This window comes from Anser anser (assembly GCF_964211835.1).
Source record: "Anser anser genome assembly, chromosome: 3".
NCBI classification, from domain to species: Eukaryota; Metazoa; Chordata; class Aves; order Anseriformes; family Anatidae; genus Anser; species Anser anser.
The window spans coordinates 48558836-48572884 of NC_139722.1; the positions used below are offsets into that span (position 1 = coordinate 48558836).

The 14049-nt window shown below is 43.4% G+C and overlaps 1 protein-coding gene across 1 annotated transcript in view; it reads left to right on the forward strand.

The window, feature by feature from the left end:
- The first annotated feature begins 8259 nt into the window (after positions 1-8259).
- The window catches only part of CRYBG1 (crystallin beta-gamma domain containing 1), a 96432-nt gene continuing 90642 nt past the window's right edge, over positions 8260-14049 (forward strand). The window contains exon 1 of the mRNA XM_083830163.1: positions 8260-8582. Coding sequence (XP_083686289.1) covers positions 8275-8582 — 308 coding nt within the window. The 5' untranslated portion in view covers positions 8260-8274. The remainder of the gene's footprint in view (positions 8583-14049) is intronic.

A 14049-nucleotide genomic window follows, 5' to 3' on the forward strand; every position in this document is an offset into this window, starting at 1 on the left:
TGTTTTTAATCCCAGCTCTGTGTGGCTTTCCTAATTTGACTCTTGCATGCCTAGGTGATGCTGCTAGATTTCCGGGTACCCTGTCCCTTCTTCTACTTTCTGTATACTTCCTTCCTGTGTCTGAGCTCAGCTAAAAGTTCCCTCTTCAGCCAGCCTGTCCTCCTGCTATATCTTCACATCTTATTGTGCAATCATAATGGACAATTCTCAGGCTTCAAAGAGGTTTTATTTGCAGATCAGCTCTAGTGGGCTCCTTTTTCTTTCAAGGCAGGCTCCCCAGGGATTCCTACCTACCTGTTTCCTGACCACTCTGAAGTCCACTCTTCTGAAGTCCAGGTCTTTAATCTGCTGCGTACCTTCCTCACTCCCCTTAGCATCTTAAATTCAACCTGTTTCTCCACTTCTTCTTAGGCTTTGATCCCATATCCTGATGAACTTACTTAAAAGCTTTTCTCAGTAGATTAGGAAGCCTTTTGGGAAAGATGCTCTTGCTTCTCTTTCTCACACAGGTGTCATCACTCTCCAGGAGTCCTCGTTCCCCAAGTCAGTCCATGGTCATAGATGCCAAAGGCCCTGCCTGTGACACCAGGCAAATGCCCAGGCTTTGATCTGCAGGATACATCCTCTCCTCCTGAGGCCAGCTCCTTGACTGGTTGGATCAAAAAGACCACCACCGCCGTCCCACAGCTTTACCGCAGCTCCTCAAGCACAGCAGTCAGTGCTGATCTGCTCAAGGTCTCTTGTGGCAGCAATGCTTGTGCCCAGCTGGGTGAAGAGAAATTAATATTAATCCAAAGACCTCATCAGTCCTTCTCCAGTGTCCCACATCTGGGCCCAGGCACCCTGTGGGTCTGACCTACAAATGGGTGCTTTGGGCCCTGAAGAAGGGAGTCGCAGCCACTGTTACCCATTGCTCTGCCCTTATGGGGCTGTTACAGTCAGTTTGCAATTTGTGTTGGATACCCCTAGAATTCCCCATAAACTTCTTTATTTTTACCTCTTCCCCAACAACTTTCTATCCCGTGTAAATTATTTCACTGTGCTTCTACTTATCGTAGCACATCAATAAATATTTTAAAAAAGGCCAATCTTATTGGAGATGTTTGAGGAACTCCATTGTTTGTTTGAGTTCTTATTGATTACTGAGTGGTTATTCTTACTTCCTATCGGTTTATGACAGCTCTTTTTTTGTCTCAACCTGTAACTATATAGTTTCATTGATAGCCTACTGGGAAGGGCATAGTTACAAAGTCTGAATAAATTTCAGCTTACTCATTCTCCTTCATCTACTTTTTTGTAGACCAGCTAGTAGATAACTCCCTAATTATTGTTTATTAATGGCAGAACTTCCCCGACCTGCATTCTCACAGTCACTCTCAGCACTTGTTTTAAATATTACATCCATATTCTCTGGGATCACAGTTGATTATCATGGGAAAAACAAACGCTGATGAGCAGCTCTGCCACTTCACCCCTCTATTCCCTGGGACTCCCGATAACTGGTGTGCTTCATCAGGCTGTTTCAACACATCCTCTTTTTGATAACTTTAATGGAACAGTGCAAGATTTAGACTGATCTGAGAAGAGTACAGAGCTGACAGCTGATGATTTCACAAGGTCTCCATACAAATGAAAGGGTTTTTTAACATACAAGGACCGGGAGGAAGAAGTGACTGTGCAAACATAACTATGAACAGAGAGTTTCAATTTCCTAGTAATTCTCCTGTATTATCTGTGGATATATAGGAACAGTTATGCTTTTAATTACAATTGGTCAGCTTAATATTTAATTGCAGATTCTTTAGCACCTAACTAGGTTACAGAAGACTGGATAGTTCTTGGATTTGTCACACAACACTCATTTCCCTTAACAATTTAATCAGCTATGCTTACGCTTCAATCTTTAGCATTTTGGTTTTAGACTGTAAATTACTGAAGATAGGGACCTACCTTCCTGCATGCTTGCACATTTCCCAGCTCATCTGTTAGTCACTACAAATAATAATAAATAACTGGTAATTACGTATTTAATTTCCAGGGATGCTAAGAAAGCAACGTACATGGAATCTATATAAAATAAGTCATTTTAAATTTCATGGTAGCTTCTGCGTCACTTAAAAGCTAAAACAGAAAGGTCATATCCTAACTTAAGCCATGCTGGTTAACACATTTCTGTGAAAAAAATGAAGAAGATATGATAGAATAGCACTGCTGATTTAGTCAAATTTAAATAAAAAATATTCTCTGGGGTGACAGGTTTCCAAATTATTTTGAACTTAGAGAATAATTAAAATATGTATATAAGGATGCAAAATGAGAACACACGATCTAGCCTTGCTTTTCAGCAACCAACATAATGTAGCAGTACTCTAATTAGGGAAAAACTAGAAAGAAAAAGAAACAGAGCTACAAAATATTAACCTGGGAATACATACATTTCAGCAAAGTTATGCCTACTCAGGAAAACATGGACACATCTTGACATTATGCAGTAAATCAACAATTTGCTGGTATTGTATTCCTACTGCCTCCCTAATATGTTAATTTTGGTATTTTGTAATTGAATTGATTTACAGTCTTAGTAGTATACCTTTAAATTACATGATTACAGGAAAGCAGAGTGATAGAATGATTATTATTATTATTTATTTATTTTTAATCAAACTCTAGGGGAGCCCGGGGCCCCGATGCACTGAGCAGCACAATACTGTCAATCAGTGGCACCCTGCCCTCTTGTGAAGCAGCATCTCCCACCGCCCATTCAGTTTCTAAGATGAGAAAGAAAGATATAATTTGACACAACATGGGGTGTTCTTTCCTCTGAAAAACATCCACAGCATTTGTTTCAGTCTAGTTTCAGAGTTTGTTTTTTCATAGCTGTTTTATCTTTGCCTGTCACAGTTTCAGGAAGGAATGACTACTTATTGAAAAACCTCAGATACCAAACAAATGCCATAGTGAATCAATGTTGACATTAAAGCGGAAGGTATGAAAAACATAGCATACATACAGTGTTTTACATATTTCAGTGCTCAGCCAGAGAAAAGGCACAGAATCTCTATGTAAATTCTTTATGCAAACTGGCAAGTCTAGAGATTGAAAGCTTTGAATAAAATGTGAGCTGAAAAACATACAGGGGAAAAATCAGTCTCTTACAGGGGAGCAGAAGCACACAATAATTGGATACTTAGAGCAAGGCTGGAGTGAGATACATGTGCTGTCTTGGCGTTATACTTGACACAGCACTTCAATGAAATGTGGTTTTCATTAAGAGAAAATAGCACTGGATTATCATTAACAGAGCCAGTAAAGCACTTAGAAAGTAACAGAAGAAAACCACTCAAAGAAAAGTTTTCTGTGGGACATTTTTTTTCTGTGAACTGATTGGAGAAGGAATGAAAACTACTACCATGTTTGTGTTAGTAAGAATTAATGTCCTACACCGGTAATTCCTGAACATTTCATCACTGAAATCTATTTGGCTATCTGCCTGGACTCATGGGCTGTACCTAGTTGGCATTAAAATCAGAGTACTCTCACTGTTAGGATCATGATGGGAGCATTATGTGGAGGTAGTAACTCATGCAGTAGTAGTTAACTTCTGCAATAAAATTAAAAAAAAAAAAAAAAGCACAAACAATCCCACCACAACCAAAAACCAGGATGGCTGTGGATAGCACTGTAAAACCTCATGTTGTAGTTAAAGATGACAGGCTACACCTTGGCCATGTTGGAGGACAGTTCTAATGGGTAACCACTGAAGTTATCCAACCCCGTGAACTACATATTGACTTAATTTGTCTCCCTCCGTTGGGTTGTAGGATTCTAATGCAAAATCCTCTTTAAAGGCCCAGAGATGGGTTGAGGGACTCTTGTCTGAGTAGCTGTGAGGAGGTGCGTGGATAGCAGGTTGGGCTATATGACATCTTCCATCTTCGTGAAAATATATGCAAATCAAAGGCTCAGATAAATGCTTGCACTTTACAGCACTGATAAGAATAAGAAAACATGAATATCAAATTGAATAATTGATTATGCTAATTTTTCATTGCAAATTCTACATCCTTTTATCTGTTGTGGACTACATTGTTTGACGAATAAAAATCTTACTTTATCGGTGGGTACCAGTGGGTTTGGCAGAACTATCATTGAATACCTGGATTACAAATTAAGTCCAAGCTACAAGAGGAATAAACATAATGGGTGAAATCTTGAACCTGTCTAAGGGCCACAGGAGTTTTGGCCTTGATCTAGTTAATAACTAGCACCCAAGAAAAGGGCACATCATGCTTTCGACAAAGGCACCAGCTCACAGATGGAGTTGAATGCCAAACATCACCACTTGGGCCATGAGGGGAACTAGACACCTTGAAAAGGGATCGAAACCACCCAACACACAAAGTTAAAGGGCTATCTGAAGTCTTCATGCAAGTAAGAAGAAATTCAAAGCACGAGGTTGTGCAAATTCATCCCCACTCCAAAACTTCACTCAGAGCTTGAGGTGTCTCCACCTGCTTCAGCTCCAGAGCCTGTATGTGCCCCCATGGCAATCCAGCCATATGGCCACCGGACAGAGCAGGATAAACCATGGCAGCTGGCACAGCAGTAACGTTTACTACCAGAATATTGCCCTTTGAGCCTGGCAGATGTTTTGCCCCACCTATCAGGCACATAATGCAATGCCTAAAACTCTTCTCAGCTCCTAAACTTACTTCTTGATTGAAGCTGAAATGACTGGGTCTTGCTTCCAGATTCCCCAGTCCCTTGGTCTCTGCCTACTATTTTTCAGAGCCCTTCCCAGTGACATGGACTTGCTGACATTTATGGGTTTTGTCCTGCTGTTTGTTTTAAGGGTCTCCCGGCTTCTCTGACCTCCTACCTACTGCTGTGGCTGCAGTTCTGGCTGGGCTGCCCCTGAGCTAATTGAGTTCCTAGCCTTGGCTTTCCCTGGTCATAATATTTAGTTGCATTTTCCATTTCTGGTTCCAGGCTGTCTTTAACCACCAGGAATGATCACTCACATCCCACCGTGCCTTATAATTTACTGAGGATATGTAACTATGCCTTTTCTTTCAAGCTATGAAGTGGGACTCACTCCTTCTCTTCTTAAGTGTAGCCAGGGAACCTCTAGTCATGTTGGGCCAGAAAGAAAAACAGCAGTGCTAACATGACTGTGAGGTAGAACCGTGGTATGACTGTGAGGCATCCACCTTGTAGGCAGGATATTCCTGAATTAGGGCCCCTATTTCTGCATCATACCTTGGACAGCCAGTGAACTCTCTCAAAAAAAAAAAAAGGAAGCTGGCATGACATTTTGTACAAAGCCTGGTGTTACTATGTGCACAAGACCTACATTTGCAAACCACAGGGAGTTCCTGCGGAGCTTTAGGCCAAGCAATACCTGGTTTTTAGCTCCTTGTCAGACTTAGGCAAGAGCCAGCCACCAAACTCTCAGTCTTGTGAAGTCTGAGGCAGTTCTGGGCATGGGAAGAGCTGAGTCCCTAAGTACCTGGGGCGCTTTCAAGACAAACAGGGAGGCACTTCTGGAATTTAGGTGCCCTTAGGGTGAGGTGTCAAATGAATGTGGGATTTCAGGACCATAGTTTGGGGCTTGTGTGTTTTATGTGGGACCCTGGGTGCTTTATTGCTCTTTTATCTGCAGCTCCAAAGTGTGGGAAGTCAAACACACTCTTCATATGTTCTGACAGTGAGTTATCTGAATCTCAAATGCTAGCTTGCAGGTACTGTTTCTGGAGGAATTTTCAAACCTCTGTTGTACTGGAAGAGAAGGTAAAATATTTGGTGACAAAGTTGATGGCAGTCCTTTCCTATTAGTATATACATATACAATAACTTAAATGTAAACTTTACAAACAAAAATGTGTTCTTCTATAATTTGCTTGTGGGATTTAGATTGGTTTGGTTGTTTTGTTGTTGTTGTTGTTGTTTTTAATACATTGTGTCATACATTGGATCACCTTTATATTAGAAAAATGTTTCTGCTTTGAAATAATAAAATAAGAAGAACAATAATTTGAATAAATAGCACTATCTTATCTTGGGCACTATTTAAACTCTGTAACAGCTTTGCAGATTTTGAGTCTGTATTTGTCTGATTCTCATTACAAAATTACCATCCTTGTCGTTCTGGTTGTTGTTGTTTTTTGTAAATCTCACATGCTGTGTGCTGTCAAGCTAGATGGATATTGAATACGTTAAGTCTAATCTAGATATCCGATCATCTTCTTTTTCACCATGTTGGAATGAAACCAAACAGGAGAAGGCTCGGTTGCTTAATATCTTTCTATGATACGAATTACTATGAACTGTTGCAAAACTGAGTGGGTTCAGATAAAAACTAGACTGACTTGTTCTGTTACATATGTCAAGACTGCTGACATAAACATGATCATCATTTAAAGTTTCCTAAATGGCAGGCTAATTCTAATGAATTTCTATCTTAACTAATGGTATTTAAAACGTCTTTCCTGAAAGAAGAAGTCCGTATCTTCTGCGTGAGTCTAGGAACAAGTAGTACAAGTGCTGGCCCTCCACAAATCTCTTTGGATTGAGATCAGGTGTTCTGATACTGCCACATCTAACACTCAGACTTAATTTTGGCCAAACTTTGAACAAGTATCAACCAAATCCCCTTCATCTACTTTTGTGTATTAGGATATTGCAGTTTATGTTAGCACTGTAGCACAAATGCTGGAGACCTCAAAGTTGATGTTGCAGGCTTCTCTCTTCCATTTGTCACTCCAGAGGGATGCTGAACTCTGTAGGGTGGGAAAAACATACTCTGTGGTGCTAATGTTGATCCTAAAGCTGCTGAGATGATCTGAAAGGATTTAAAAAGATGTGTGCTTTGCACTCTTCTTTTTCTCTGCTCTGTGATTTAAACTGTATGTTTTCAGGTCATATACATCTTTTTGTTGAGAAATGAAGCAGCACAAGTCTGCTGAACATACCCTCGGCCATCTGGTGTGCCAAGAACTGAGGGTCATCAGCTGCTGCCCAGCATCGTAAGGTGGATGCAGCGTGCTCTGTGTCCACCCTGGTGGGTCATAGCGTGCCCATCTGCAGGCTGGCTGCCTGAGCAGCTCCTGCTGACTTCCTTCTCCCAGCGGGTGCAGTGGCAGAGAGAGGAGAAACCGGGGCTGAAACCCAGGCTTCTTTCTCCCCAGCGCTGCTTAGCTGAAATGGCCCACCAGCACTGATGTATTCACCCTTGCTCAGCAAACCAGAGCTCCTGCTTTGTTCCTAGGCATCCACCAAGGACAGCACATTACCTGCCACCAGCTCTCCTGTCTCCATCCTTGGAGATAATTAATACACAGCTAGATGTGGTCCTGAGCAACTGGTCTGCCCTTGCTTGAGCAGGGGGGCTGGGCAACGTCCCTTCCCACCCCACCCATTCTGTGGTTCAGTGATGTCCCTGCGTACTCAAATTGCTTTGCTAAAATGGGCAATTTTTCTCGATCCCTTATGTATTTCCTGAGGGCACAACAGTCCACCTTTCTGGTTCTGCCAATTTTGTTATGACACATATCATATAATATTCATCAACTTATTTTAATTTGGGGAAAAAACACTTTCTTCATATATTAGTCTGTTTAGTTAACCACTAGCCGAGTCAATTATATGCAATTCAGGAAAATAACTGATTTTACCCCCAAAACAAGTGTATTTATTTGCCTAAAACAGTGGTCTACGTGGGCTGCTCACCCAAACTTTTCCTGTATTTTGTTTTCCAAGCCTTGTTCAAGGCTTGTCCAAGCCTTCTCCTCCTGCTGTGAAGATCTCAGCATTAGGGGACGGCCACCTCGGCGTACCTACTGTGGGTCAGTTATCACCCGATTACGGCCGTTTCTTCACTGTGACCGCAAAGCTTTCCCAGCACACGGACTCTTTACATTTCCAGCAGCTCGGGGCAGACGGCTATGACCTGAGCGTCCCAGCAGCTGGAAGCGAAACGGGAACGAACGAACCCCCCCTCGCTGTTTTAGCGCCCCTCTGCTCTGCAGGCATAGGCGGGCACGTCTTTTAGGGTGTAGGGCAGACTATCGGGGCGTAGGGCGTGCAGAGGGAAGCCTCCAAAGCGAAGCTGGAGGTGGCTGGCCGCGGGACGATGCCCCCCCCGGCGCCCCCCGGGCACGGCCGGCAGGCGGGCAGGGCCGCCCCCTTCCTGCGGGCTCGGCGGCGGGGAGGGACCGGGCGGCGATCGCCTTATTACCCGCATACCCGGAGCCGGGCGGGAGCCACCGTCCGTCCATGCCCGCGGAGAGCCCGCCGCTTCCTCCTCCCCCTCCTCCTCCTCTTCCTCCTCCCCCCCCCGCCCCGCTCTGCCCTCGGTGCCGGCGGCCGGGCCCCCCCCCCCGGGACGCCCAGCCCGGCATGGCACGGCGCGGCCGCTTGCAGCGCCTCTTCGGCCGGGGCCAGCAGGACGAGCCCGAGCCCCAGCCCCAGCCCCAGCCCCAGCCCGAGGGGGCGGCCGCCGCCGTGGCCGAGCGGCGCCCCGCGTTCCCCCCGTGGCGCCCGAGGAGGAGGAGGAGGAAGGAGCCGCCGCCGGAGCCGCCGCGGTAAGGGGGGGGGGAACCCTGACCCCCGGGGGGGGACGAAGAGCAGGGATGTAACAGGCACCCTGCGCCCCGAGCGCGGCGGGGAGGGAGGGAGGGAGGGAGGGAGGAGGCAAGGAGGCTTCCCAGCCCCGAGCAGCCTCGCAGAGCGCAGCCGGAGTGCCCTCCTGGCTTCCCGCAGCGGTGGACCTGCCCTGCCCTCGCTTTTTTGGGGCTGTGGGGAAGGAGGGAGGAAAGGGCTCGGCGCCGCTTTTCGGCAGTAGCAGCACCCGCACCGGCGTGTCCCCCGGGCGATGACCGTGAGGATGCAGGTGTTCCCCCGGGTGCCTGCAGCCTGCGGCGCCGCGCTGGGGCCGGGGGGGGGCCGGGCAGCACTGCCTGGCTTTTGGGGAAGGCAGCTCCCAGCTGGGCACGGGCGACTCGGGCTTTTGCCTCAAGGACTTGACTTGGCTGGTGCCCCTCGGATTTGAGCGGCGAGACCCGGGCAATGAGAAGGTGTCAGTGCCATCCGGACTTTGGAAAAGCACACTGTTAAGTTATTGGTCTCTCTGGTGTTTGGTTCAGACTGGGAAGCCTCTAAATTGCTGAAGTTCTGTGTGGGCTTTTGTTATTGTTTATATTTATATAGTAGTTCTACAGAAAATTACGGTATTTGCCTAAAATGGACTTCACATAGATGGGCAGACTAAAGTACAGTCTAATGATGCTTGCATTTGGTATAGAAATGTGCTCTTGAGAATTGTAAACACCAGCATCTTTTATGATGGAAAAAAAAAAAAGTGAGTTTATGTTCACATATGTATAGAAAAATAATGTGAAGTCTGCTTTTCAGCCGGGAAAGGATGTATCTCACAATGCCATTGAGTGGCCAGGCTCAGGGTGGTGCTGCAGGTGGCCTCAACCAGGAACAGACCCCTCTTCTGCCTTCCAAAAGCTGGATAAGACAGAAAGCAGAGTAATCTGTTATCATCAGAGGATCGCAGTGTAACTCAGGCTGAAGGGAACCCCGAGCAGGGTCGGCTCTGAGTTCAGACCCAGTTTGCTCAGGACCATGTCCAGTGGGGTTCTGAAATCGTCCTGGAGCACAGGGAGGGTGGGCAGCCGCTCTGCACGAGCCGTGTCGCTGCCTACATGTGAGAAGGTTTCTCCTGGTACAAGGATGGAACGTCTCTTCGCGCAGTTTATGGCCTCTCCTGCTGCCGGGCACCACTGCAGAGCCTCATGGCTCTTCTTGGTGACCCCTCATGGTACTGGCAGGCAGCTGCTGGGTCCCCTCCGAGGTCACCTCTCCTGAGGCTGAACCAGCCTCGCTCCCCCAGCCTCTTCTCTCACCATAAGTGCTCCATCCGGGCCCCCTGCATCTTGGGGCCCAATGTTGAACTCATCCCAGTTTATCAACATCTGTTTTGTGCTGAGGGGGCCCAAAGTTGAACAGACTATCTAGATGTGGTCAAATGCATGGTGAGAAAAAGGGAAAAAGTCCTTCATCTAGGTGCCAGTTCCTCGTCCTTCCGGATGTCTTGCTAGCTCTGTAGTGCCAAACCAAACCAGAAATGCTGTACAGACTTTGGGATTCAGTTGTTACACCTGAAAAAACTGGAAGGTGTTTTTGCTGCATAATATTATTATCAATTTCTGTGCTAAAAACACGAGTGAAATCTATTAACTGCAAGGCTTCTGAAATGATGGGTTTGTAACTCTCATTATGAAATAACTGTTTTCCTGCTTTTTGGACAGGGAACCAATCCTTCCATTATTGGTAACAGGTTGGGCTTGCACTTCAGCACATGGAAATACATGTTTATCTTAACATCACTACCTGCAGTTGGTCATCTTCAGGGAGTACAAGCTTCTCTTGTTTATGTAGCTTTTTACCATCGTCTTTTTTTTTTTTTTTTAAATGGAATAAACAAAGCCTAACCAGCCAAAAATACACAGCCAAAAATGCTCAATGCATTTTTTTTCTTCATAATGAAGATTATAGTGACATTTCTGAAATGACTTTGTTTGAAGTATTTTATTTTTTTATTATGTGAATGGTAGGGTGTAATGCATGGTTGGAAGAATGCTATATAGAACAAATAAAAGTAGACTTTTAACAGTGAAGATTTTGAAAAATTGAGGTGCTTAATGGCCACCTTCTGGTAGGAGGGAGACATAGATTGGCAAGTAACTAGCATGAAAGCCGGCTGTTTGAAGACACCTATCTAAATGGTACTCCAGTTCAAGAACTATCCGATGAGCTCTCATGCTGTTTTTTTGAGGTAGCCAATACTTTTCCTTGCTGTTAGATTACTTATCTTGAAGAACAGTAGCCAGTATGGCATAAAAATGTCTTACCATAAAACAATAAGCAAGCAGCTCAACTCCTTTCAACTTGAGGCTACAAGTGTGCATTCTTATACCTCAGTGAATCTTGTGGTATACTGCTTTTGTTCATGGGTGTCTGCAGATGAAATCCCCAGGTCTCTTTGCAGCAAAAGCTGGTAGAGTCTCTTTCCCAGAGATAATAGTTACGAACTGGAGCCTCTAAACAGAAGAAGCAGTGGTGAAAGAGAAGAATGGGAAAGAATGACAGTTGTTACCATGCCTTGAAAAACTGCAGCATATAAAGAAACCTGATTTTGCTTGGTCCCCTGGAAGTCATAAAGTCTGTGATTTCCAAACATCAGGTTACAGAGCTGTTGTGTCATGGACCTTGAATGATCTTCACCAAAGAGCAGCTATAAAAATGAAGACAATGACTTAGATTTGAACTTTGAAGGAGGAAGTTGGATACAGGAGGACAAAGAAAATTGTCTATCTTTGGGGTGTGATTGTTTAGCAGCCTTTCTCACGACGTATGCTACACTAAGAATCTGGAGCTTTTGGTATTTGATGGTCGAGACCAGACATGTTACTTCAGTCCAGTGTTGGGTTGGCTAATACACAAATCACATAAAGCTAGATTCTTGCCAAAAATATGTCAATGTCAAAACATTTTTGCGACTTATTACTTCCTCAGTTTGAAGAATCACTGGTAGTTGTCAGCCTTGGTATTGAGAATGCTAGGACTAAATATGTCTAATGCTAAGATGTGAAGGCAAAAAAACCTCTATGACCGTTATTCTACAATGATTTGGCAGGGAGACAATAATGAATTAGGGTTCACTAATAGCATAAAAATAAGCAAAGGGAAACTTGGCATTAGGCTACATCCAAGGATAGTTAGACTGTGGAATAATTAGATGCTATCTCAGGGAGGAACACACATGTTCAGGAGAAGGATGAAGAAATGTTGTGTTGCAGGAGGAGAAAGTGGTGGTGGAACCATAACCTTCATTGACTTCTGTGTTAGAAGAACTGAGGAAATCATGCTTCACAGCCCATATGTAACATGATGTTTTGCAGAAAGATTGCGAACAAATGTTTCACTCAATTAAAAACTGCTTGCAATACCACAGAACATTAGTAGCTTGATTGATTGACAAAAGCAGAATGTAGAAAACTGTCATGCAGTCAGCTGCGTTAAATAGAAAATATGAACTTTTGATTCAATATACTTTGTCTATGTGTGTAACTTTACTTTTATGAGTTGTCTGGTTGAAAGAAAAATGCAATCGTTCACCTCTGTTCTTTGCAGGATTGAATATGGATGTCTAGACGGGTTGCTGGTTGCACTTTGTGGGAGATGGAAATGAAAAAGGGTAATTATGTTTGCAGTATAGTTCTTGGTAATCTGTACTGTAAGCATAATGCCTTAGGTATAAAGATTTATTAGTCTTGTTTTATTCAGGAAAGAAGTTCTGCTAAACTATCATGATCAAATAATTAAATGTAGAATATTTTTGCTCAAAATTTTATCTACAGTGTGACCTAATGAAGATATCATTGCTTATTAAACAAATACATTTCTATAAAGGTACTAAGATAAGAGGGGTGGCGTGCTGAAATGCTCACTTTTGTTTGCATTCTCAAGAAGTGAAAAATAGTGTTCTGTGAAACCGTACCGAATGACATCTGTGCCAAGGAAGTAATAAGCTGACTTTCCTGCATGAGGTAACATGGACTGCTGTTTCTGTGCCATGGATTTTGCAGTTTTGGTGACTGTGAAAACACCATTGTGAAGAAGAGTGCTCTCCTTTTCATTTTGTCACTTTAAAAACCAAATGCCAGTCTAAAAAATCTGAACCAGTGAGAATGCTAGTGGCTCCCTGGTCATCCTGCTTGGGTGGCAGTGAAAGGTTACATCCTGGTAGAGAAAAGTGGGATCTCATTCCTGATTTCTGTTTCAGAAGAATCGCTCACTTTCTTTGTTCAGGTGAAATGAGTCAATGGGCTCTTGCCATTCACAAAGCAAAGAATATGCCTAATTTTTTGAGTGCTTCTATGTTTGCTGCATGTATATTCTGGAGGGACAGCGTACTCTTCTGTATTCAGGTGAACCTGATCCATAGTAGCGCCGAGTACCACTGAGGCAATATGAGCTCTGTCCTGAAGAAATAAATGTCTATTAAAACAAGGACTGTTCTGAAAAATCAGGTTCTAGCTTTCTCAAACCAGGTGCCAGTTGTGACACCTTTGGTTTTAGTGTGTCAGATGCACTCTTTGAAATGAAGACAAATAAAAATATAAAGGTGTTTTGAGAAATTGTTGGGAAATTAAACACGTTTATGAAATGTTTATGAAAATGTCAAATGTTTATGAAAAGCATCCAGGAAGATCCACTAAAAAAAAGTTCATATTGAATGCATCTAGTTGGCACATAATAATTCATGGAGTGCTAAAAGCAGTATTAAATATTGAGTGCATTCCTATTCAGTGAGTACCGTTTGTATAAACCACCAACAGTTTTCATGCTCTGCTCTTTCCTAATATTGCTGAATTGTCTCCTTTTCTTTTTGTCATGTTCCCTTGTTCCTACAACTGTCCATCCCATCTATCCCTCCCTTTTTGACCTCTTGAGATTTGCATCAAGCAATTCAGCCTTCTTTCTCCAGTGGCTTCCAGCTTGCATTGAGCATTCGGAAGAGTGATAGTTTATTGTACTTGAGATGGCCTCAGGACATTTGCTGGGCAACATTTGTAGATAGAAGTGTTATCTGTAGATCAGCTGGTATAATCAGAAAAATTAGACAAGCTTTCTGGCACAGAAGAGCAGACCTGAAGAAATGGATTATTTTATTCTCTTAACATGCTGTTTTTGCTGAATTTATGGAAATAACACATTAGAAAGAAAAAAAATCAAAATGCAGTATTTCACATGCTGCTAAATAATGCCTTTGAACAACAACAACAACAAAAGGAACTAATTTATTCAGAATGTAAGAAAATCTGTTTGAAAGAGCTGTGATTTTCTTATAATGACGTTTTCCATCATTTTTGGTGATCCTAAATACCAAGGGTAAGTAAAATTAATATCTGTTATTGAAACGGTGAATATAATTAGTTTGACTTACTTCATATACAAATACAAGATGGCAGCCACATC